At 40.3% G+C, this 27,370-nt stretch overlaps 1 protein-coding gene across 1 annotated transcript in view; it reads right to left on the bottom strand.

Moving 5' to 3' along the window:
* Oseg6 (intraflagellar transport protein Oseg6) overlaps positions 1-27,370 on the bottom strand; it is a 198,657-nt gene that overhangs the window by 11,314 nt on the left and 159,973 nt on the right. Inside the window, exons 24-27 of the mRNA XM_080266921.1 lie at positions 25,717-25,813; positions 23,076-23,282; positions 19,192-19,466; positions 8,456-8,532 (exon numbers count right to left, since the gene is read on the bottom strand). Coding sequence (XP_080123047.1) covers positions 8,456-8,532; positions 19,192-19,466; positions 23,076-23,282; positions 25,717-25,813 — 656 coding nt within the window. The remainder of the gene's footprint in view (positions 1-8,455; positions 8,533-19,191; positions 19,467-23,075; positions 23,283-25,716; positions 25,814-27,370) is intronic.

Below are 27,370 nucleotides of genomic sequence, written 5' to 3'. Positions count from 1 at the left end.
CCCTCCATTACCCTATCCTCTCGCCTGCCCGGCCATGCTACGCTAAGTAAATCTTCCCTGGAATTTTTCACTGATTTCATCCATTGAAATAAGCCCTATGTCGTATTCTTATACCAAATAATATATACAAGAAAGAAATCAGGTAAGTGAGAGTGCCATACACCTGGAATTGGCTAATTATCACCTGACAACACCTCACGTGCACTCGTTCGCTAATTTTCGCTGTTTTTTTCCCCTTGAAATATGCCGTATAATCTATTTTCGTAATAAATATACATGTAAGGAGAGAAGGGAGAAGCCTAAGTGATATTTACATTCACCTGGAACTACCTAATTTATAATGTATTGTCTAGATTTCCTGCCAATCATATCAGTGCTACACAAAGCTGTTTCAAGATTTAACATTGGTAGCTCTGATTATATATCTCCTAAGTAGGCCTCTAATCTATTTTCGTAATAAATATACATGTAAGGAGGGAAGGGAGAAGCCTAAATGATTTTTACATTCACCTGGAACTACCAAATTTATAATGTATTCTCTAGATTTCCTGCCAATCATATCAGTGCTAGACTTAGCTGTTTCAAGAAGTAATATTGGTAACTCTGAATAACCCCTAAAGCAGGCCTCTAGGCTGCCTGGCCTGGCCACTGCGTTATCAATGTACTGTCATCTTCCGAAGTGAGAGGACGTATGTTTCATCTTGATGACTTCAAGGCCTTTTTTCACCCCCATGCAAATGGCTCTGTGACCTTTACCCCCTACTAAACCTCGTGTGGAAAGAGGTAAAGGGTTGACAATTGATAAAAGAGTGACTACGATCTTTCTATTGAGTAAAACAGTGCAAGTGGAAGTGTAAATAATGTGTAAATAATGTGTAAACAGCAAGTGAAAGTAATGAATGTAAATATACGTGAACAATGGAAAATAGTTTTATAAGTTATTTCAAGTGACAGTGCACAACACAGTGTAAATAAAATAGAAATGTAAATAACGTAAATAAAATAGAGAACGTAAATAGAAATGTAAATGAGTAGTATTATAAGAATACGAGTATATACCCTAGCAGTAATGAAAGTGAAAGTTTCACTCTAGCATGTCTGAATGCTATGAGTTATGAGAGTGAAGATGAAAGTGACATTCACTCTCAATGCCAGTATACAGGACGAGAAAGTGAATGCTACGTATTTTACTGAAAGAAATTGAATCCCTACAGTGACAATAAACTAATACTACTGAAGGAAACTTATGGATAAAGACTGTAGATATATATAAGTGTTATATAGTAATAGAAATATAAAGTGTGAGGGGTTTTATGAATAATAAATGACAGACTACCATGAGCGAACTAGTGCCAGTGCGACGATCAGACGCGCTCGTAATTTCCATTGCTTTCACAGTGTTTTTTTTTTGAGTATGGATCCCAAACTACTTGAAAATTGTAGAATAGTGTTTATAGTGTTTGTATCTGGCTGTGGTAATCATATTACGGGTTGTCGGGAAGTGTAAAGTGGAGACTTCGTTACCCTACTTCAGAGGTCTCCACATGTCCTACGGTAACCGACGAAGGCTCAACAATCATTCCAGGAGAAAGCTGAAGGTATGTGCCATAAGCATATGTAATTTTATTATTCTAGGACTAATAACTGATTTTTGGCAAATATTTTTTGAGAGTCTGTCGGAGCCCAAATAACCCCGCGGCACACGCAAGTCAGTGGTAAACAAGCCCGCGGTGTAGGGGTTAAAGAAATCAAGGAGCAACATAAGGGGTGGAAGAAAATTCAGAAAGAGGGAGATGTAAATTTGAGAGAGATTATAGAACAAAAAAGCAAGGAAAAGATGGAGAGGGAAGTGGTTAGGGTGCTAAGAAGTAGAGAATCTTTAGTTAGGGATGTAGCAGATAAGAAAAAATGTATAATAATATCAGGAGTTAAAGAAAAAAGTATGACAATAAGATCAGAAAGAGAAAGAGAAGCACTGAGTAAGGTTAAAGAAATAATATCAATAGTCATGGAGGAAAACAACGAAGCTCAAGAAGAGACTGAAGAGGTGTTTAGGCTAAGAAAGTACGAGGAAGGAGAGGCAAGGCCACTGAAGGTAAAGTTCAAGTCCCAGGCAACAGTTAACGAAATTATCAGTAGAACATGGAAATTATCGAACAAGGAAGGATAAAAAAAATGTTTGGATAAGGAGAGATGCAAATGAGGAAGAAAGAGCTAAAATAAAGGACTTAGTAAAGGAAGCAAAGGTTAAAAACAAACAGAGAATGGAGGAAGAGAAGACAGTGTTTTATTGGAGAGTCATAGATCAGAAATTAAGGAAGTGGTACTGGCAGAGAGAAGGAGAAAAGAGGGTATAGAAAACATCAAAAACAACTGGAAGGTGGCATATACTAATGTCGATGGTTTAATATCGGCAAAGCTAGAAATCAACAATTTTTTGAGGATACTGTACATGAACCTGATGTTATGTGCTTTGCAGAGACCAAGTTAAGAGAAGATATTGATGTTCAAATGGGAGATGGTAAATACAAACTGTGGAGAAGAGACAGAAAAGAAAAAATGGGAGGAGGAGTGATGATAGCAGTGAAGGGCAACATAAATGTAGATACCGTGGAAATGGGAAAAGGCAGGGCTGAAGTGATAAATATGAAATTAGTAACTGGAGAGAACAACAAGAGAGATATGGCAGTAGTGTATGTTCCCCCCAAGACAAGAGCATGGAGTGATGATGAATACCAGGAAATGCTGTCAGACATGGCAAGTTATTTACAGAAAATGATTGAGAAAAGCAACAATATAATTTTAATGGGTGACTTCAATTGTAAAGAGGTGAACTGGGAGGAATGGGACTCAGGAGGCGGCGAGGATTCATGGGGCACTATATAATTAAATATAACAATGAACAATGTGATGACGCCATGGGTCAAAGAAGAGAAATGTTTCGAGGTGAGGACACACCAGCAAGACTAGACTTACTGTTTACCAAAGAACCCGATGTAATAGAATCCTTGAAATATCTGTGCCCTATTGGAAAAAGTGATTATGTGGTCATTGAGTTCCAGATGATAACAAGGAACGTGGGGCCAAGAGACGAGCTTTATAGGCAGGGAAGGTACAACTTTGGGAAAGCAAACTTTACAGGATTGAGAAAATTTTTGGAAAATGCAGATTGGAGAAAATTCAGAGAAACAAGAGAGATACAGAGGAAGTGGGATATTTTTCTAGACCTCTATAATTCGGGAGTGGAAATATTTGTGCCAAGAGTAAAGGGGAAAGAAAACAGGAAAAATGAGTGGTTTAATAGAAGGTGTACAGTATGATAGCAAAAAAAGAGAGAGACACGGCGTGGAACAATTGGAGAAAAAGAGGTAACAACAGAACAACAGAAGAATATAAAAGAACTAGAAATGAATACACAAGAATACGCAGAGAAGAAGAAAGGAATTTTGAAAAAGGTATAATAGACAAATGTAAGGATGAACCCAACTGTTTGACAGATTTGTTAAATGCAAACTGAAACAAAAGGAAGGAATCGCCAAACTGAAAGTAGAAGGAGAGGTCTATAAGGATGTGGCAATGCAAGCAGAAATAATGAACAAACATTTCCAGTCAGTTTTCATTAATGAAAAGGGGTTTGTGGAAGGGGAGGGAGTGACTAGAAATGTAGTGATAAAAGATATAAAAGTGGAAGTACAGGAAGTGTATAAATTACTAGAAACTCAAGATGTAAGGAATGCCCCAGGACCAGATGGAATCTCTAATTGGGTACTGAAGGAATGCAGAGAACAACTGGCGGATAAGATTCACAGTTTAATTGTGCGTTCTCTGGAAGAGGGGAAAGTGCCTCAAAAGTGGAAGAGGGCAAATGTGGTACCAATTTATAAGGGAGGAAAGAAGGAAGAACCCCTGAATTATAGACCAGTGTCCCTAACCAGCATGGTAGCAAAATTGTGTGAAAGAATTCTGAAAGATAGATGGATAAAATATCTGGAAGAGATGAATATTTTGGCTGATAGTCAGTTTGGATTTAGAAGTGGAAGGTTATGTGTTTCCAACTTGTTGAGTTTTTACTCAAGAGTGATTGATGTGCTACAGGAAAGAGATGGTCGGGTGGATTGTGTGTATTTGGATTTGGAGAAGGCCTTTGACAAGGTACCCCATAAGAGACTAATGTGGAAACTAGAGCATATAGGAGAACTGAAGGGGAACCTTCTGGAATGGATGAGAGACTTTTTGAGAGACAGACAAATGAGGACAGTAATAAAGGATAAGATGTCTGGATGGAGGGAAGTAACAAGTGGAGTCCCACAGGGCTCGGTGTTGGCACCAGTAATGTTCCTGATTTACATAAATGATATGGTAGATGGAGTGAACAGTTATGCAAGTCTGTTTGCTAATGATGCAAAGATCTTGATGAAGGCAGAGGTTGAGGAGGATTGTAAAATGCTGCAGGAGGATCTGGACAGGATACATGAATGGAGCCGGACGTGGGAAATGAAATTCAATGTAAAGAAATGTAAAATATTGGAAATGGGTAAAAGTACCAAGAGGCCATCATTGAATTATTTGATGGGTAATGAACCAATCACAAAAGCAAGAGAAGAGAAAGATTTGGGTGTGCTGGTCCAGGACAGTTTGTCACCTGAAAAACACAGAGACGTATAAACGTATAAACTCCTGACTAATATAAGAGTAGGTTTTCATTACAGTATATGGATGAGGAGATGATGAAAAAATTGATAGTGGCCATGATTCGCCCCAGGTTAGAATATGCAGCAGTAGTGTGGTCCCCACACAAAAAGAAAGATATAAACAAGATTGAGAGAATACAAAGAACAGCAACCAAAATGATCCCCAGTCTGTCAGATCTGTCGTACAGAGAGAGGCTGGAAAAGCTGGAGATGCCTTCCTTAGAAGAAAGAAGAAAGAGAGGCGACATGATTGCAGTGTTCAGGACCATGATGGGAGTAGATAAAACTGACAGAGAAGATCTGTTTTTATGGGATAAGAGGGTAACAAGAGGACATGGGATGAAACTGAAGAAGCCAAGCTGCTTGAAGGATATCAAGAAATATAGTTTTCCTCATAGATGTATAGACCTGTGGAAGAGCCTGGACAAAGAGATCGTCCAGTCTAAAAACTTAAACGAGTTTAAAGCTAAATTTGACTTATTGAGAAACGGAGACGGGACCCCACAAGCGTAGCTCATTTCCTGTATATCACAATTAGGTAAATACAATTAGGTAAATACACACATGGCAGGCACATAGCATCCATCTGGTGGCAAACTCTCATCCTTTTTCTGTGCAACTCTCTAATGCAAAAGTTAACCATTGCTCCCAATCCTTCATGTATGAAACAGGTCAATTCTGGACCTGTCTTCCTCCGTCAGTATTTCCTACTGCCTATGACCTCTAGTCTTTTAAATGCAGTATATCCAAGCGTCTCGAAATTAACGGATCTTGAATTTAGCTCTGTTACCTTTTTCTTTCTTTTCCTAAGAGAACAATTTGTGGGCTTCTGGCCTTTGGTTCTTTCTTCCTTGCATTAACCCCTTGGCTGCAATATTCTTTTAAAAGGTCTGATCAACAGGCTGGGATGTTCCTTTTAAAATACCCAAATCAATTTTAAAAGTTGCACCCCGTATTTTGGCGTGAGTACTTTGTGTATTCATCCGCCCATGCTTGGGGTTGCCAGCTCATCCTTTTAGCATCCTCCAAACGTCATCACGCAACCATGTGAGCCTAGTTTGCTTCAGGAAGTCATGGTGTTTACAGGTGGTCCATTGCATTCACCCCAGCCCTCAACTTCGCATGGTGTTACCAAGAAAAGAGGTGCTAGAGGTCATATTCCACAGAAAAGGAAGACTGCACCTACTAGTGACAGCAATTCTGGTGATTCTAGTATGCAATATACTGTAAAACCTCTGAAAAAATAAACCAGCACATCACACTCCAAGCAACGCCAACCCACCTATGTTACACCACTGTGACTTTCACACACTTGTCAACTTTAAGCCCCTCTACAAAAGTGACTGAACAAATGTAAATATGTGATTGAAAGTAAATGTAAGTGTAAGTGACTAAAATATAAGGAAAATGAAAGTGTCTGGTGTAAGCTATGTAAATATCTTTCATTGAGTTTATCATTTGTGGTAGGTGGGGGTGCTCACCATCCACTCACTCGAAGCAGTGCTGCTCTTGGGTGCCTTCCATTTCTTCTCTTCCTTCCTACTTTCCTCTTCTGTCTATGGGTGACTCTACACTGAGTGACAAGCCAAATGATTGCTGCACACGAGGAAACCATTTACTATGCTGGTTGGTAACCATATAACCAGATTAGAGCGCCTGGTGGTTTTGTGGGTAATTACAGTGCTCCAATCGGACTGAGCCGGTGCAGGCTTATATCCAAGGGGTGGTTGGGGTTTATTGCTCATGTACTGCCACTCAGGGATAAGTGAGGCTGGTCACTCTCATCTTATATCTCAGGACAAACTTGCCTAGCCCCGGGTCCTACAATCCTCATGGGGCAACACAAGATTATATTGGATGAATGAATGAGTTTAGCATTATTTACTACACCCACCGCAAACTGACTTAGGACCTACACACAGAATTGCTATGGGAGAGTTGTCTGTCTTTGCTTTGTGTTTCCACCTCTACCAAGTGAAATTTTTTGGGAAAGAAGTAACTGGAAACTCCTCTGGTGTTGGCAGGAGGTGGTGAAACACTCAGCATGTCAGTGCTTGCCCAGAAGCGAGAGTGGGAGTACATGTTCCCATCGCTCCGAGCTTGCACCTCCCTCTTTTTTTGTATGCATTATTTTTGCCCTGTTATCTTCCTAAAGTCGAGTTGTCATCCCTGGAAAGTACTGCTCATGGGATGACAGGGTCCGTATCATTGCATGGAGGCAGGATAATGTCCCTATCAACACAATTTGTGAACGTACTGGATGCGTAAAGTCAACTGTCATGAAGATTCTTGCTGCACTGCGCAGCCTGCCACCTGATGTCATACCAGAGCACAAGCATGGCGATGGAAAGAATAGGACGACTTAGGGTACAAATATGCTTCTGAAGAGGGAAGTAATCAAGAATCCTTGACTGACAGCAGCAGAATTGACGAGAATGCATTCCCAGCTGTCACAAGATGTCTCAATTCGAACTATCCAACACCGCTTGCAGAAGGAGCTGGGTTTGCCAAGCCGCACCGCAGCCAAGAAACCAATTCTCAGTGACCGCTTCAAGAAGCAGCGCATTCAATTTCCCAAGAAGTATGCACACTGGACATCAGATGGGTGGAGAAAAGTTATGTTTTCCGATGAAAGCACATTTCAAGTGTTCCAGGTGCATTCTGCCAAGGTTCATTGCCCTGCCTCCCGTATTCGATATGACCCTGCTTACACAGTGCTGAGTGTTAAGCACCCACAATCAGTACAGGTATAGGGGTGTTTCTCAGGTGAAATGGGAAGGGGAGGCCTCTACTTTCTTCCTAAGAACTTGATGAATGGTGGCCGGTACATTCAAGTTCTGAAAGATCATTTGTTAAACTTTTTTGCTATTCATAGGTGCAACTTTTTCATGCACCATTCAGCTCCATGTCACAAGTCAAGAAAGGTGACAAAATGGCTTCATGATAATAGGACTGAAGTCCTCAACTGGCCTGGCAACAGTCCAGATCTAAATCCGATAGAAAACTGCTGGGCAAAGATGAAGAAAAACATGGCAGAGAAGAAGACACCCAATCTGGACAACCTCAAGACTGAACTGACAAATGTTTGGTTCAAAGAAATGTCCTTAGATTACTTTAGAGATCTAAGTGATTCCATGCCAAAATGTACCCAACTGGTCCTGAAAAACAGGGAAAACATTATTTCATATTAATGAATGGCATTTCATGAACAAACATTGTGATATACTATGATTTCTGTGTTTTTTAATACCTTGTGGAGGGGAGGTCCTAAGTCAATTTCCGGTAGCTGTATTACTGAGTAGTTTTTCATGATCTAGTATCACACTATTTTATTTATAATGTTTGTAAAATAATGACTCTGAAATGCTAAGTGAACCACTCAAGATAATGCGAAGAAAGTGATGCGTACTGCTGTGCGTGGTCGGGAAATGAAGTGTGGTGAGTGGCGGCGTGGGTGTGGTGTGTGAAAGACAGCTACAGCAATGCAAAACAACACTGAAAATGGCAACGTTTCCACCTCTCTCTACGGCATCGCAGAAGCATCTAAATATTCACTGATGTGCTCACAGGTAAGATGAAAGGCTTCACTTTCTTGTGCATGTTTAATTTTCTTTTTTATCTTGTGTATTAACATGAAAATTATTGCACTGAAAATGGATAACTTTTGTGTGGATTGCCACAACAGAGGTATTACTCTCGCCACAATAGGCACAGCCAAGGGGTTAAAATAAAAAAAAAGATCCACTCTCTACTACAGTACTTACTTGATTAACTCTGACCTGATGGCAGGAAATCTGCAAGAGGGACACACAGCGATGTCATCGGACAGGATATGACGGCCCTGAAATACAAAAAGACAACATGAACATTTATTAATGTATGTATAACACAGTTGGGAGTTTCTTAGTTTTTGACAGTTACCACAGCATGAGCCCAAGTATGGCATTTCATGCCACTACATGTTGTGTATCTCTCAGTGTAGGCCACGTAACTGCTCAGAGGCTCAATGATGTGGGGTGATGGTGTAAGATGATGGTGATGGTGTGGAGTGATAGCATGGGCAAGATGGTCTTGATGATAGTGTGGTCTGGTTGATGGTGTGAGGTGATGTCGTAGTCTGGATGATGGTGTGAGGTGATGTTACAGTCTAGGTGATGGTGTGAGCTGATGTTATGGTATGGGTGATGGTATAAGGTGATGTGGTCTGGGTGATGATGTGGGTTGGGTGATGGTGTGAGGTGATGTTGTGGACTGGGTGATGATGTGAGGTGATGTTGTGGTATGGGTGTTGGTGTGAGGTGATGTGGTCTGGGTGATGGTGTGAGGTGATGTGGTGTGGGTGATGGTGTGAGGTGATGTTGTGATCTGGGCGATGGTGTGAGGTGATGTTGTGGTCTGGGTGATGGGTGTGAGGTGATGTTGCGGTCTGGATGATGTGGTCTACCTCCACACTTCATGTTAGCTACGATACAGTGTTCTTTTTAATTAACATTGTTTGGTACATTTAAGGGCAGGCTTTGAGGATCATTAAAGGTGACTCCAGAGAGGATATCGAGCATAAGTTGATTTTTCTATAGGCTCTCTGTCATCCCTAATGTGATTTTCATAATGCTGTTCCTGATGCAGAAGTAACTGAAGTACAGTATAGGCAGGTGTGTGTGTGTGTGTGTGTGTGTGTGTGTGTGTGTGTGTGTGTGTGTGTGTCTCTCTCTCTCTCTCTCTCTCTCTATCTCCCCAAGGTCCTGCTTCAGACTTTTTCTCTCTACAGCATAAAGCAGGTTTGCCTACACTGCAGTTACCTGTCTACATCAAGAACAGAATCATGAAAATTGCATTAGGGAAGACAAAGAGCCTATGGAAAAATCAACTGATGCTCCACATCTTCTCCAGAGTCAACCCTATTTTTATATTTGTTATTGTTATTTTTTTAAATGTGTCCATCTCTGGGCATAGGCTTCACAGCCTGCTCCCAAGGCGCAGTAGTCCTCCTACAAACTATACAATTTCAACATGTCACCTGATCCCCAAAGCCTGCCCTAACCATCTCATATTGTCCTTGAATGTACCAAACAATGATAATTTAAAAAAACACTGTATAACAGCTAACTTGGAGTATGGAGGTAGACCACACCATCACCCAGACCACAACAACACCTCACACCATCACCCAGACCACAATATCACCTCACACCATCACCCAGACCACAACATCACCTCACACCATCACCCCGACCACAACATCACCTCACACCATCACCCAGACCACAATATCACCTCACACCATCACCCTGACCACAACAACACTTCACACCATCACCCTGACCACAACATCACCTCACCATCACCCAGACCACAACATCACCTCACACCATCACCCCGACCACAACATCACCTCACACCATCACCCAGACTACAATATCACCTCACACCATCACCCTGACCACAACAACACTTCACACCATCACCCAGACCACAACAACACCTCACACCATCACCCTGACCACAACAACACCTCACACCATCACCCAGACCACAACAACACCTCACACCATCACCCAGACCACAACAACACCTCACACCATCACCCAGACCACAACAACACCTCACACCATCACCCTGACCACATCACCTCATATCATCACCCAGACCACAACATCACCTCACACCATCACCCAGACCACAGCATCACCTCACACCATCATCCAGACCACAGCATCACCTCACACCATCATCCAGACCACAGCATCACCTCACACCATCATCCAGACCACAGCATCACCTCACACCAACACCCAGACAACAACATCACCTCACATCATCACTCAGACCATGACATCACCCAGATCACAACATCACCTCAGACCACATCACTACCTCACTCCAACACCTAACATCACCTCAAACCATCACCCAGACCACAACATCACCCAGACCATACTATCATGAAGACCATTTTGCCCATGTAATCACCCCACACCATCGCCGTCATCCTACACCATCACCCCATGCCAGAGGGCCTCTGAGTAATTATATGGTCTACACTGAGAGATACACACATGAGAGATACACACCTTGCTGTGGTATGAAATACCACACTTGGGCTTATGCTGTGGTAAATCTCAGAAACTAACAAATTGTCTACTGTGTTACAGGTGACCAACATTATGGGAGAGAATGTTACAGTATAGGCAAGCTGATTGTATTACCAGAGGGTCGGGAAGGTGGGGAAGTCTGCCTTCTCTTGAACTATCCATTTCTTATACTTCTCTGGTAGAGGTACCACTGTTAGCATTAATTGCAAACAAGCCTTTTAACCATGAAAAGTTTTTATCATCATTTTACTGATATAAGGTACAGTTAAGAAAAAAAAAAAAGTTATAAAATCAAACTCTATATACCAGTATACATATCAGGGTCAACATTTTAAAACTGAAGAACAGATTGGAGCAGTTGGAAACAAAAGGTCAGCACTCAGGACTGCATCAACACCACCTACCATGTCGGCATTCAAGAATGCATTAGCACCACCTATCATGTCAAAATTCAGGAATGCATCAACACCACCTATCATGTCAGCATTCAGGTATGCATCAACACCACCTATCATGTCAGCATTCAGGAATGCATCAACACCACCTATCACATCAGCATTCAGGAATGCATCAACACTGCCTATGACAGCTGAAGAGTCACACTATCAAGTTTGGTATGGGTATGGGTTCACCCCTCTCTCCCATTCTTAGTAACCTGTACGTATATTTCGAATCCAACCTTCTTACTACCATATCTCCTCAAAATCTAACTTGGTATAGGTATGTTGATGATGTGTGTTCCTTTTGGCCAGACATATACACTAACTTTGATGATTTTCTCACAAAATTATATGCATTGGTTCCCTCAATCAAATTTAAAGTTGAATGGGAAAATAATGGCTCCCTTCAACTTTTAGATGTATTTGTGCACAGGGATGAACATGGGACATTCAGCTTTTCTGTATACAGGGAACTAATCCAGTGCAATTTGTATATACATTTTTATTCATATCACCACAGTTCCACTAAAATGTCAGTTATTTCTTCAGTGTTCCTTAGGGCACTCAGAATTAATAATTCCCAACATCTGGATACGGAAATGCTAAGATATGGAAAATATTTTTAGATCTAAAATATCCGAACCGGTTTATAAGGCAAGCGTATTTTAAAGCCAGAAAAGCCTTTTATGTACCTAGACCAACATCACAAAGTCAACAAAATAAGCCATACATCACAGTTCCGTATGTCAAATCTTAGCTTGGAGAAGTCTGTGAGTCATGATTTGGATGTGAACATTGCATTTAGATATACTTCCACTTTAAGATCAATGTTAGTAAAAATAACGCAGTGTATGTTCATTCTTCAGAAAACGACCATAGAATTGACTGGAATTCTTGCAAAATTTTGTACAAATGTAGTAATTATAAGGAACAAAGGATAGCTGATGCTGTATGTACAGAGAGATATGTATAAATTTATACATTTAAGGAATGTATAAATTAGATCCAGTGATGAGAGAATTAGTGGCTAGGTCCTTGCCGCCCCTTGTAATCCCTCACTTAGGTCGGGGACAGTGTAGAGGGAGAGTCAGGTGAGGTCATATCAAGTGTGGTTGGGAAAAAAAAAAAATAGTTTGGTTACCTAGCATAGAAGCAGCTTCTCAGTAATTGTAAGTACCACTCTTGCTCTGTAGATCCACTGAAGAGGGCGACAGCTGTCACCAAAACTGTTCGGAAAGACATCTTTTTTCGTCTGCCACTGTAGGTTTTTGTATCCTAACACCATCTATCATGTCAGCATGCAGGAATGCATCAACACCAAACATCATGTCAGCATTCTGAATGTATCAACACCTATCATAAGTCTTCTATGCATACCAGTCACTGATATTTATCATTACAGTTTTCATACAGTAATATCCCATAAGGTAATGTTGGGAATCATGTTGTTAATGTCTATCGATGAATCAGACACTAGATTTACATGAACAACAGCTGCAATTCCCAGTCAAGGAACTAAAATGTGAGCCAATGCTTATTGAGTTAAATTTCTGAGTGTTTGATTTATTAATATTTAAATTATTTGCACCCTTTCCTCTCCTCCATCCTTCTTTTCTTCCATCCTCTTCTGTCTTTCTTTCCTTCATTCTCGTCCTTCTGCCTACGGGTGACTTTACACCCCCTCTTTGTCTTTCTTTCCTTCATTCTTTCCTCTTCCTTCTGCTTGTGGGTGACTCTACACTGAGTGACAAGCCAAATGGTTTCCTGTACACCAGGAATCCATTTACTACACTGGGTGGTAACCGTATAACCAAATTTTGGCACCTGGTGGTTTAGTGGGTAATTACAGCACTCAAGTCAGACTAAGCCAGTGAAGGTTTATATACAAGGGGTGGCTGGGGTTTACTGCTCATGTAATGCCGCTCAGGGATGAGTGAAACTGGTCACTCTTATCTTAAATGTCAGGACCAACTTGCCTAGCCCCGGGCTCCTACGCTCCTTACGGGGCAACGTAGGATTGGATGATGAATGAATGAATGATAAATTATTTGTAAGTATTAAGTCAGTCAGCATTGGCAGGGCACTTACAAATGGTGCTAGAGTCTAAAAATCAGTTAGAGGGGAAAAATCTCAGAGCCTGCTCCCTCTATCTGATCTTTTTAATTAGTTGTCAGCTTCCATCACTGGAACTCCAGTCCTATTATTGTCTCTCATTTACTGAATCCTTGCAGATATGGTGGACCTACGGTACAGTCATTTTCATTCAATCACTGACAAGATTTCATTAGTTCAAAAACTGCTCACATACATCTATAAAAAGGAAAAGCAGACACACAACATTCCTGCTGTGTTTGGTGAATTCAGCTAAGCAGTGTGATTGCCCATATAAAATCTCAAGTTACATAATTCTCATTAACCATCGGTACAAACTATCCATTTTCTGTACACTTCAGGAGACATAAAAACACTACCAGTGCCACCAAAGCAAGACATAAAAACACTGCCAGTGCCACCAAAGCAAGACAGTTAATTTGTATGCAAAATTAGCATACTTCTGATTTTTCTAATACACCCAAAGATTTGGAAAACTGAAATGAATTTGTGGATTTCACTGCTTTACACAGCAAGATGAATGGCAGTGTACTCCTTTGTTTAGTGTAATAAAAATAAAGATCAAAACAAAAAACTACTACCAGTAAATTCAAGAACAGAAAACTTTTTACTAACCCCTTCCATTCTGATGTTCTTGCCACCTTCACACAAGTTTATTCAAGTTGGGAGAGTTCAAGAGTAATGAAGGGGTTAACCAAAGATTACATTTAACATTTCTAGTTCCACTATACTGTTCGCATCTGCCTGATTCTCTTGTGCCCCGCCCCCTTCTGATGCCCCGCCCACTTTCAGCTCTACTCGTTGCTGATTGGCTGAGATAATTATTCATCTTACTGACAGAATAATGAGCCTTACCACAAAACAGTACCGTATTATTTACTTTTACTTTGAATTCATCTCTGTCTGACAAAGGAAGCACTAAAATTTGCTAACTGAATCAAAATCAGCTTGAAAAGAACCACCCTGCCTCCTCCCGCGACTGCAGCTGAATTTTGGCTCCAAGGAATTTCGGAGCTTGGCAATAACACATCGCAGCTGTGCCGCTGTTGCTATTAAACATATTAAGTCATATGTTATGTCTGGTAAGTTACCACAGTATCATAACCATATTGTAATTTTCCTTATTTTTTTCCTTCATTAATTTCATTAAAATAAGAGGGATCGAATACAGAAGCAGGATAACGTAATGTCACTGGCTTCGCCTACTCAATACCGTATAATTATTTATACCAATAATGCTGTATAAGAATTTTTATTCTATACACGTGAAGTCATTAAAATCTTATAGAGGGAAAAGGGTTGTGCTGTGTGTGTACTGTATTTACCTATTTACCTATTTGTAGTATACAGGAATTGAGCAATGCTCGTGTTGTCCTGTCTCCATATCCACATTTATCAAGTCTACCTTTACACACATGAATGTTTTTCTCATGCACCACCTCTTTGTCTAAGTCGTTCCAAATATTTAAGTATTTACCTGATATATCTAATTGTGATATACACGGAATGTACTATGCTCGTGGGTTTCCGTCGCTGTTTCTCAATAAGTCGAATTTAACTTTAAACTCGTTTAAGTTTTTAGACTGGACGATCTCTTTGTCCAGGCTATTCCATAAGTCTATACTTCTGTAAGGAAAGCTATATTTCTTGATATCCTTCAAGCAGCTTGACTTTTTCAATTTCATTCCATGTCCTCTTGTTGCTCTCTTATCCCATACAAACAGATCTTCTTTGTCAATTTTATCTACTCCCACCATGGTCCTGAACACGGCAATCATGTCTCCCCTCTTTCTCCTTTCCTCTAAAGAAGGCAAATCCAGTTTTTCCAGCCTCTCTATGTATGACAGGTCTGTCAGTCTGGGGACCATCTTGGTTGCTGTTCTTTGTATTCTCTCAATCTTGTTTATATCTTTCTTTTTGTGTGGGGACCACACTACTGCTGCATATTCTAACCTGGGGCGGATCATGGCCACTATCAATTTTTTCATCATTTCCTCATCCATATAATGAAATGCTACTCTTATGTTAGTCAAGAGTTTATAAGTCTCTCCAACTATCTTGTTAATGTGCTTTTCTGGTGACAAACTATCTTGGACCAGCACTCCCAAATCTTTCTCTTCTCTCCTTTTTGTGATTAATTCTTTACCCAAAAATAATTCAGTGATGGTCTCCTGGTACTTTTACCCATTTCCAATATTTTACATTTCTTTACATTAAATTTCATTTCCCACGTCTGGCTCCAATTGTGTATCCTATCCAAATCCTCCTGCAGTATTTTACAATCCTCCTCAACCTCTATCTTCCTCAAGATCTTTACATCATCAGCAAACAGACTTGCATAACTGTTCACTCCATCTACCATATCATTTACGTAAATCAGGAACATTACTGGCGCCAACACTGAGCCTTGAGGGACTCCACTTGTTACTTCCCTCCATCCAGACATCTTTTCCTTTATTACTGTCCTCATTTGTCTGTCTCTCAAAAAGTCTCTCATCCATTCCAGAAGGTTCCCCTTTAGTCCTCCTATATATTCTAGTTTCCACATTAGTCTCTTATGAGGTACCTTGTCAAAGGCCTTCTCTAAGTCTAAGTACACACAATCCACCCAACCATCTCTCTCCTGTACCACATCAATCGCTCTTGAGTAAAAGCTCAACAAGTTAGAAACACATGACCTTCCACTTCTGAATCCAAACTGACATTCAGCCAAAATATTCATCTCTTCCAGATATTTTATCCATCTGTCTTTCAGGATTCTCTCACACAATTTTTTGACCATGCTGGTTAGAGACACTGGTCTATAATTCAGGGGTTCTTCCCTGTTTCCTCCCTTGTAAATTGGTACCACATTTGCCCTCTTCCATTCTTTTGGCACTTTCCCCTCTTCCAGTGAGCATACAATTAAGCTGTGAATTTTATCCACCAGTTGTTCTCTGCATTCCTTCAGTACCCAATTAGAAATTCCATCAGGTCCTGGGGCTTTCCTTACATCTTGAGTTTCCAGTAATTTATACACTTCCTGTACCTCCACTTTTATATCTTTCATCACCGGAACATTTCTAATCACTCCCTCCCCTTCCATAAGCTCCTTTTCTTTAGTGAAAACTGACTGGAAACGTTTGTTCATTATTTCTGCTTGCATTGCCGCATCCTTAAAGACCTCTCCTTCTACTTTCAGCTTGGTGATTCCTTCCTTTTGTTTCAGTTTGCCATTAACAAATCTATAAAACAGTTTGGGTTCATCCTTGCATTTGTCAATTATACCTTTTTCAAAATTCCTTTCTTCTTCTCTGCGTATTCTTGTGAATTCATTTCTTGTTCTTTTATATTCTTCCTTTGTTCTGTCGTTACCTCTCTTTCTCCAATTGTTCCACGCCTTATCTCTCTCTTTTTTTGCTATCATACACCTTCTATTAAACTACTCCTTTTTCCTGTTTTCTTTCCCTCTTACTCTTGGTACAAATTTTTCCACTCCCAAATTATAGAGGTCTAGAAAGATATCCCACTTCCTCTGTATCTCTCTTGTTTCTCTGAATTTTCTCCAATCCGCATTTTCAAAAAAGTTTCTCAATCCTGTAAAATTTGCTTTCCCAAAGTTGTATCTTCCCTGTCTATGAAGCTCGTTTCATGGCTCGACGTTTCCTATTAACATCTGGAACTCAATGACCACGTGATCACTTTTTCCCAAAGGACAGAGATATTCCAATGATTCTATTACATCGGGTTCTTTGGTGAACAATAAGTCTAACCTTGCTGGTGTGTCCTCACCTCGAAACCGTGTCTCTTCTTTGACCCATTGCGTCATCACATTATTCATTATTATATTTAATAACATAGTGCCCCACGAGTCCTCGCCGCCTCCCGAGTACCATTCCTCCCAGTTCACCTCTTTACAATTAATGTCACCCACCAAAATTATATTATTGCTTTTCTCAATTATTTTTTGCAAGTAGCTAGCCATATCTGACAACATCTCATGGTATTCGTCATCCTTCCATGCTCTCGTCTTTTAGGGAACATACACTACCGCCATATCTCTCTTAACATTCTCTCCAGTTTCTAATTTCATATATATCACTTCAGCCCTGCCTTCTCCCATTTCCACAGTATCTACATTTATGTTGTTCTTCACTGCTATCGTCACTCCTCCTCCCTTTTTTTCTTTTCTGTCTTTTCTCCACAGTTTGTATTTACCGTCTCCCAAATGAACATCAATATCTTCTCTTAATTTGGTCTCTACAAAGCACATGACATCAGGTTCATGTTCTCTCAAGAAATCATTAATTTCGATCCTTGTCGATATGAAACCATCAACATTAGTGTATATCACCTTCAAATTATTTTTGACATTATTAATACCCTCTTCTCTCCTACTCTCTGTCCGTACCACTTCCTCAACTTCTGATCTTTCACAACCATCCCCCTTAGTTTCTTTCACTTCTATTTCCTTAAATACCATTTCCTTACTTTCATATCCAATACTCTCCAAAAAAAAGTATTACATTCTTCCTCTGTCCTCTTATCATTTTTTTCCTTTACTTCTTCCTTTAATGATTTTAAAACTTCTCTTTCTTCTTCATTCAGATCTTTTCTTATTATACTATTTTCCATCCCTGCCTCTTTGCTTGATTTCCAGGTCACTTTAAGTATCTCATTTATTACACTTTCTGATGTAAACTTGACTCTCATTGGTCTTGTTTCCCCTTTCTTGTAAGGCCCTATCCTCCTTACTTTCTCAATTTCTTTTACCCACTTGTCTCCTTCGGGGTCAATCTTGCCTAATATTCCTCTCACCATGTTCGTGTCTCTCTCGAGTCTTACGAACCTAACCTTTTCTTCCTCTTCCCTGTTTCCAAATACTACCACACATCTGTTCCTTTCTACAGTTTCTCTCACTATTTTCTCTTTTTTCTTCAGTATTTTCACTACATTTTCTTCCATTTCTTTCTTGTTCATTTCTCTTTCTTCCTGGATGATCTCTCTTAAGCTGGCCACTTCTTTCTGTGTGTGTGTGTGTGTGTGTGTGTGTGTGTGTGTGTGTGTGTGTGTGTGTGTGTGTGTGTGTGTGTGTGTGTGCCAGTCCTACTCCTCCTCGTCCTTCTCCACTCAAATTTATCTCCCGTTCCTCTGTTACTTTTGTTCTATATTTCTTATCGTCTTTCCTTTTCCATTTTACATGTAAGGAAAAGTCAAAACAGTTTTTTGTAGAATGTATACTTTTTTTTCATAGAGGGAACTTTCGTTACTTTACAAACCTTTCAGGTCGATGACCATCCCTGGTACTTTTTTTCAACATCCTTTACTACAAAACATATTTCCCAGTTAAATGGAAAAGATATCATTGCAGTTAAAGGGTTGAGTAAAAGTTTCGTTGCTTCAATTAGCTAGAGCGCCTGACATGTTTACCTGATGCTGGCTCAGCAAGACTGGCAGCTGGCTCAGAACTCCTACTCGGGCCAACGGGTGAGTGGACGGGGCCAAGGGGGCGGGGCACAGGAAAATCAGGCTAATGCTAACAGTATAGTCTCTCCTTATCTAAATAAAATAATCATCAGGTAGTACTAGAAAAAAAAAATACAAGGTGTTACTTGATGGAAGGAGTTATAATCATGAAATAATCAACTCTATGGCAATCAGTCAATTATTCAAATGATGCCATGCTCTATCTCAAAGGAATCCTCAAACTGAGGCTGGCCTTGTTACAGCAGGTGTTTTTTATGGACAGGAAGCTAAGCCTTGTAGAGCTGATGTTTTCTATGAACTGAAAGCTAAATCAAGTGTCAAAACTAGGTCATTACAAAACTTCCCAACATTTGGCATGCAAAAGGAAAATAGCACTGTAAGATAGCTGACCGTGGCAATGCAGTATGGAAGTGAGTTCTGGCACTGTTGGCACTCCAGTACTGTCTCTTCCACAGGTGAGGCACAGAATGGACAGGGTGTGCTCTCTTCCTCCTCTTCTGTCTTCTGTGGTTTCCGCACAATAGCCTCAATTTTCTTTTTGTATTTCTCATCAATCAGGCTACGTGTTTCAGGGCGCATAAGTGTGGCAGCAAAGTTGAAGGAGGAATTCTTGAGGCCAGAACGCTGACACTCAATGACAGTGGAGGTGAGGATGGGAACCATATCTGAGGGTAAGAGGGAATGTGTACTAGTAATAGCTATGAAATAATCACAGACTATTGCTGTTTACAATTTTCCAACATCTAGTCACTATCCATACCGGAAAGGCAGGTTCTAATAATCAGAAGCCAGAAAAGAATATGGGCAGGTAGAAAAGCCTTTGAAACTCTTGTTTCCAACCCACAGATAAAAATGTCTACTTTTACTACATCACTTTTATACAAAAGTGGACATATGTGGATTAACTGAAAATAAATAAAGAGGCGAGGGTGTGAGAGAGTGGGAATATGGATGGGGTATATGCGGGGGAGGAGGTGAGAATGAGAGGGCAAAACAGGGTGTATGTATTGTGTGCAAGGGATGGAAGGAGAATATAAGAAAGTATCGATCAGCTGGTTCAAGGATTTTATGCATAAGATCGAAAGTAAGATTACAAACGTGGGTGATGGTGTGTGTGTGTGTGTGTGTGTGTGTGTGTGTGTGTGTGTGTGTGTGTGTGTGTGTGTGTGTGTGTGTGTGTGTGTGTGCGCGCACCAATGCAAGATCGTGCAAGCAGAGTGAAAGAAGAGTTCTGGGCAAATGTAGAAGCATGCATGGAAAAATTTGAAAGAAATGAGAGTGTTTTTGATTGAAGATATGATTGGAAAAGTGGGAATGTGAAGGTAGATGGAGTAGTTGGTCAGTGGGGTATGCCTCCAGAAGTGGATGAGAAAGGCCATGCTCTGGTGGACATTTGTACATGGAGGGGGCTGGTGATAGCCAATACCCTCTTTAGGCACAAAATGATCCACAGGTATGCATGGCAAGTGATGAGAAGGTGGGTGGTGAACTGAATCAATGGAAGGCTATGACTCATTACGTGTGTGGAAAAGAAAATGAGAAGGTACGGTATGTAATGGACGCATGAGCATACGGAGGTTGGAGGAGTGAACTTTTGGACTACCAATTGGTGGTGATGAAAGTAAAGATTCAAGTGCAATGGAGGAAAAGGAGGAGGAAAAGACAGGAGGATGTAATCCAACAAACGAGGGTAGAAAGGTTGCAAGAAGATAAAAACAAAAAAGGCAGAATATAAGAGAAAAGTGAAAGAACGATTGGGTAAATATGATTTGAAGCAGATGGGGAAGGCGGAAGGTGTGTGCGAGATATTCACAGAAGAAATCTATGCAGCATGTGAGGTGGTGTGTGGGATGAAGAAAAGATGAAAGGGGATGCAAGGAACAGGATGGTGGAATGAACAGGTGAGACAAGCTGTGGCACAAAAGAAGAAAGCATATAGTGAGTGGATGGGAAGCAGAGGCATGGAGGAAGCTGAGAGATGCAAAAGAGAGTTATATGTACAGAGGAAGAAAGAGGTGAAAGGATTAGGATGAGAGAGCAAGAAGAGAGCAGATGAGGAATTTGGAAGAAATTTGAGTGTAAAGTGGAGGAAATGTACAAAATGTTCTGGAAAGAGGTAAAGAGAGTTAGACAGGGTGATAATGTTCTGGAAAGAGGTAAAGAGAGTTAGACAGGGTGATAAAGTTAGTAGGGGAATGAAAGATAAAAATGGTAGATTGCTCGTGGAGAAGGAAGAAGAGTGGGTAGATAGAGATAACATTTTAACCCCTAAACGCCAGGCTATTTATAGTGCAGTCGTTCTTTCGCTGTGAAAATTTTTCCGTAAATAGCCTGTTTCAATACTTGATACAGTAAAAGTCATCCAATCCAACCACCAATAACCCAAAAATTCCAATACTCCGACTTTGTCAGGGCGAAATTTTTAGAATTTTTCTGGGCTTTTTCGAATTTTTTTGGGCTTTATCTAATGATTTATCTGACCTGGACTTGCCCTTGGACTTGCATGTACCTACCTGCAACTATTCATCTACACTTCTATGCATATCTGGCGAGTAAAACAATAACCCATATCATTTAAAGTGTTTATTTAATGATCATGTACATATTTCTAATGTTTTCAAAGGCCTCCCCCCCCAAAAAAAAAAAGTCCAAAAGACCCTCGGTCCCCTGCGATTCAAATTAAGGACTATTACTGTATCATGAAAACTACAGCCGTTAGGGAACAAATTAAAGACCATATTACTCACCAACTCTTCTTTTTGCGAATGAAAGGTCTGTAGGTCGTCATATCAATGAGTAAGAACGTGATGAAGAGAAGTAAGTTTGGGCACGTGAAGCAGGATGTGTTCGTGCGAATGCATGCGGCCCTAATTTTGGCTTCACTCTCAACATGATAACTTCTCCACTACTAGAAGAACACAGTGGCATCCAAGGCATGCCCTATGGCATTATCACTGAGTCCCTTCCTAGTATCCTTGAAAAGAGACTTGGCTGAGGTGGATGAGGCAAGGTGTCCATGTCAGGCGGGAACAGAATCAGACGAGAGATTTAAGAAAACATCCGGTTAACTGGGATTGTACTGTATATAAGTATATATATATCCATCCATCCATCCATCATCTAATCCTACGTTGCCCCATGAGGAGCGTAGGAGCCTGGGGCTAGGCAAGTTGGTCCTGACATTTGAGATGAGAGTGACCAGCCTCACTCATCCCTGAGCAGCATTATGTGAGCACTAAACCCCAACCACCCCTTGCATATAAACCTTCACCGACTCAATCCAATAGGGAATTTTCAGCGCGTCGTCTGCTACCGAATTCAGTCTAGGCAGCTCTTTCCCAGTTACCATGCATGTAATATTTGTGGATTATTTTTACTCCCTTGTCGAACTGTGAGATATAGTAATGGCACATATCATTGAGAATAATCAAACACTACTTAGAAAACTCATAACCAATATGAATGATCTTTTTAATTTGTGCAATTTCATGAGTTACGATGGTAGACTCACTTCTTAAATGTTAGTACTTCACAATTCTCTTTGCATAAATGCTATTTTGATTGTTGGATATTGTGGCTGATCCCATACATACATGAAGTCCCGATCATTATTCATTCTTAACACCGATTTTCAACATGACAGTCATTGTCTTACCTGTAATTTATTAGTTTGTAAATTTTACCTCTTAACATTTCTCCAATACACTCGTGCATGCGCACCAGAGGGACAGTCACGGATTTGAGAAGGGGCCACAGAGAGTATTTACAAAAACAGACGAAGGCTAAACATGGCTGGAGAAGAAGTAGAATGTGGTTGGCGAAGGGTCAGGTTCTTAATATGCTGCTATCTACCATGTACAGGAAACCATTTGGCTTGTCACTCAGTGTAAAGTCACCCATGGACAGATTTACTTTCAGTTTATGACAGACATCTAGTTGTGAATGGATTAATGAAGGCTACACTGAACCCCTCTAGTCCACAACATTTCTCATAAAATTTATAAAATTTACAAAAGGCAGCAATAGAAAAACAAAAAACTAACAGAAAAGGGTTGCTGTTGTTTTTGTTGTTCCCTCATGCTCATCTGGACATAAACCAAGTTGGCTGCAAACTGAACAAGCCCTTTCCTGCAGTCCATCATTCTCCTTTTGGGGTCCAGAAAGGATAGCAAAGAATGTTTGTTTAACTAGCTGCTGCCTGAGTATATCAATGATACTGCATGACGGCATCCCTCTCCAACACCTAACCTGGGTTACAGAAATCCTCTACATACGTGTGGGAAACTTTGAGATGTGATTAGAGACCCTGATGAGCATGCGGGCTGCCTTGAGGTGATCCCCACGCCGGACATGGAGTCGCGCAAGGGTGTATGAGTGAAGCAGTAGCAGTGCTGAGCTCATGTCAGACGGTACCTTGATTTTCTGACGCCGCAGTTCTCCATACATCCCCAACAGCATGTCATGGGCATGGCGGTAGTTTCCTGTGATGAACAGGAGACATGGAGGGAAAGGCAATGTGATAATGACGGACAGAATAAGAGGCAATATAACAAAGAAAAACATAATGAGAAGTACAATAACAGAATAACACGCAATGTAACAATGACAGACAGAATGAGAGGTACAGCGAGACTTTGGAAATAATGTGTAGTAATAGAAGAAAAGGCAATGTGGGGGTAAAAGACAGTTAATTATGAAAAAGCAAAGCAAGACTGAGTACAAAGAAGGACTTACTACAACTATACCATAGCTTAATTTAGGTGTACCATAAGCACTAACAAATGAATAGTAATCATTCTTTTAATCTTTAACTCTGACAACGTGTCATTATATTTTATTTCTGCTCGTTCCACAAGGTGAAGTGAGGATTCCAAGGAACTGAATGATGAATGAATAAGGGTGTAGCCCATTTCAGAAGACATGCTGTTGATTAATTCTCCTGTTATCATGTTCTTCATGCCCTCTGGACCCTACTTAATCCAACCATAGGTGGAGAACAGAGGTCATGAAGATGATGATGATGATGATGATGATGATGATGATGATGATGATGATACAGTATTGCCACACAATTTCATTACACTATGGTGAGTCTCTTCAAACTAGTGAGGTTAGCTATACTGTAAGCTCTTCATACGTCGAACTATATGGGGCTCTAGGGTAGTTTGACTTACCAAACTTTCCGACTAACTGGAAATAATTGTAAAAAAAGCTATACAGTGGTGCCTCACACCTGGCGAATACAGTAGTCTAGAAAAATCGCACCAGATGCGAAACCACCTGATCTGGAGCAAACTTTAAACGGGGAAAAATTAACAGGAGTCTTTTGTCACCCAGAAGTTACCTTATTTTACACATTTCTGTACTTTTATCCCAAGGAAGTTAATCATAACTATACTAAACAAACATAAAACACAGGCAGAAAAACTACTCAGGCAAGGTGGCTGTGGTCTATGCAGTGGCGGCGTACACAAAGGCATCGTCACAAGATGACTGCCAAGTGCCCAGCTGGATGGACACGGAATTTTGCTTGGCATGCGCCTGCCAGATGTGAGGCTACCTCACCAGATGCTGGGCTTTGGAAAGTTTCTAACCTATCACCAGATGCGAAACTGCCAGATTAAAAAACGCCAGATGCAAGGCCCCACTGTATTACCCCCCACAATAGTCGCAAATTATATGTGATTACTTGTTTATTAACACTGAAGAAGCATTTATATACCAATAAAAATTCACAATAAAAACAATTTGGTGTAAATCATAGGCTAGGCTAGGATAAGAGGTTGCATAGGTGGAGAAGTGCAACAGTCACTTAATTAAGTAAAGTTCTGCACATATTTACTTCACTTTACAATCAACCAGACTAAAATGGCTATCTACCTATGTATTGCCAGACACCTTAATCCCATAAGGTAACACCTGGACTATAATAAACTAAAATGTAGCACTAGAAATATAAGAAACTACAGTAAAATGTAACCCTCTGCATAAATGCTAAGTCACAACTTGATCAGAGTTTGACTTACTGGAAATTCTGCCTTCTGCAGGGTCGATTTATCAAGGATTTACTGTAGTCTCTACTAGTTTCTTCACTACTAGGGAACCCTCATACACTAAGAAAAAAAAAACTGTCTGGTAGTAATAATAACTACTAGTATTAAACACGATATGTGAATGAAACAGTTAAGCTGAGAAGGCATTATGCAGGTACTGTTTTTCCTCCAACATAGCCTTAAACCGTCATCTCTCCATCTTTAGCACTAAGTCGTCCATCCATCCATCATCCAATCCTATCCTGCCCCATGAGAAGCGTAGGAACCTGGGGCTAGGCATGTTGGTCCTGACATTTAAGATGAGGGTGACCAGCCTCACTCATCCCTGAAAGGCATTACATGAGCAATAAACCCCAACCACCCCTTGAATATAAACCTGCACCTGCTCAATCCGATTGGAGCGCCTTAATTACTCACTAAACCACTGGGCACCATAATTTGGTTATATGGTTACCACCCAGTGCAGTACCTGTAAATGTTTGGCTTGTCACTCAGTGCAGAGTCACCGATAGGCAGAAGGAAGAGGTAAGAATGAAGGAATGAAAGACAGAAGTCACCCATAGGCAAAAGGAAGAGGAAGGAATGAAGGAAAGAAAGACAGAAGAGGAAGGAAGAAAGAAAAGGGCAGACACCCAAAGCAGCACTACATGGAGTGGGTGGATGGTGAGCATCTACACCTGTAATAACAGGTTAACAATGGCATATGATGCAAGTCACAAACAAGTGCGATGGAAATAATGTGAAGCTGCAGTATAATTTTTCTGCCACTGAGCTCCATGAAAAAAGCCCGAGAGCAATGAAAATCTCTGCCATGTTAACATGAAAAAACTACATTTTATATGGTAATTAATCTGATCCACACCTGAGTTCTGCTCCTCTCTGGCAATGATGATGGCTGTTTTTGCTGCCTCTCGGTACTGATTCTTAGCCATGTACAGTCGGAACAAATACTTGGCATCCTGAAAAACAGTATTTAGAAATTAATGCCACATTATATTAAATTATATGAACTTCATGCCATTATATATATATATATATATATATATATATATATATATATATATATATATATATATATATATCTATATATATATATATATATATATATATATATATATATATATATATATATATATCTATATCTATCTATCTATTGCCAGACGCCATAATCCCGTACAGGGTGGCCATTTGACTCCGAGTTATTTGTTTTACAGGGAGGGACACTAACCCTCCACCAACCCACTTGACACGTAGGGAGCACGTATGGTTTGGCTATATGGTTACCACCCAGCATTGTAAATGGTTTCCCGGCTCACAGGAAACCACTTGGCTTGTCACTCAATGCAAAGCCACTTGTAACGGAAAGAAAAGCAATAAGTAGTGACAGGAAAGATGGGAGAAATAGGAAGAGAGGAGGGCAGGCACAGAAAAAGAATGATAAAGGCTAAGGAAGAAGTAGGCAGCACTACATCAAGTGAGTAGATGATGGTCGCCACCACCAACCACTAGTCAATAATCACATGCATAATTCACTGGGATGTCTTCTCTGTGGCATAGGAGGCTTCACATGCATCATTCACTGGGATGTCTTCTCTGTGGCATAGGAGGCTTGCTAAGAAATGACGTTAGGAAAGCACAACAGCCACAAAGACAAGCCACTTTCATTGTACTAACACCAGATTCTTCAACTGAGAGAAATGTTGTACTAACAGTCAAAGGGGAACCTTCTGTTGATCTCATAATTCTAAACATTTTTGTCTCAAAGATTCTAGCAACACATCTATCTACCAACCACTGACCTAACAATATATCTACGTGTATCTATGTAATGAGTTTATCTCTGTTTATCTACGAGTATCAAGTTATTCGTTTATCAATTTGAAATAATATGAGTTGTTGCAACATTTTAGCACGAGTCGAACTCATGACCTTGAGATTATTCTCATGCGCTGCCAACTGCGCCACCGAAGGTTATATATATATATATATATATATAATATATATATATATATATAAAGTATACTGACCCACAATTCTTCACTACTTCTTGAGTCCCACTCCTCCCATTCTACCTCTTTGCAATTAAAGTCGCCCATCAGGATTATGTTGTTGCTTTTCTCAGTCACTTTCTGTAGGTAGCTAACCATGTCTGACAACATCTCCTGATATTCCTCCAAATTCCAAGCCTTGCCTTGGGGGGAACATATGCTACTGCAATGTCTCTCTTACCTTTCCCTCTGGTTTCTATTACCATATTTATCACGTCAGCCATACCTTCTCCCAGTTCCACACTATCCACAATTAGGCTGCTTTCACTGCTTTAATCACTCCTCCGACCATTTTTTCTTTTTTATCTCTTCTCCACAGATTTTATTTCCCATTTCTCATTTGGATTTCCATATTCTCTCTTAGTTTTGTCTCTACAAAGCACACAATGTCTGGTTCATTTACTCTTAAGAAATCATCCATTTCTAGCCTTGCTGATGTCAGACCATCTACATTAGTGTGTGTGTGTG

The sequence above is a fragment of the Coenobita brevimanus genome, chromosome 22, assembly GCF_032717465.1.
Source record: "Coenobita brevimanus isolate Jiangsu-jjx chromosome 22, ASM3271746v2, whole genome shotgun sequence".
Lineage (NCBI taxonomy): Eukaryota > Metazoa > Arthropoda > Malacostraca > Decapoda > Coenobitidae > Coenobita > Coenobita brevimanus.
Note: the sequence above shows the minus strand (reverse complement) of the source record. Positions and strands in the feature narration are given on the sequence as shown.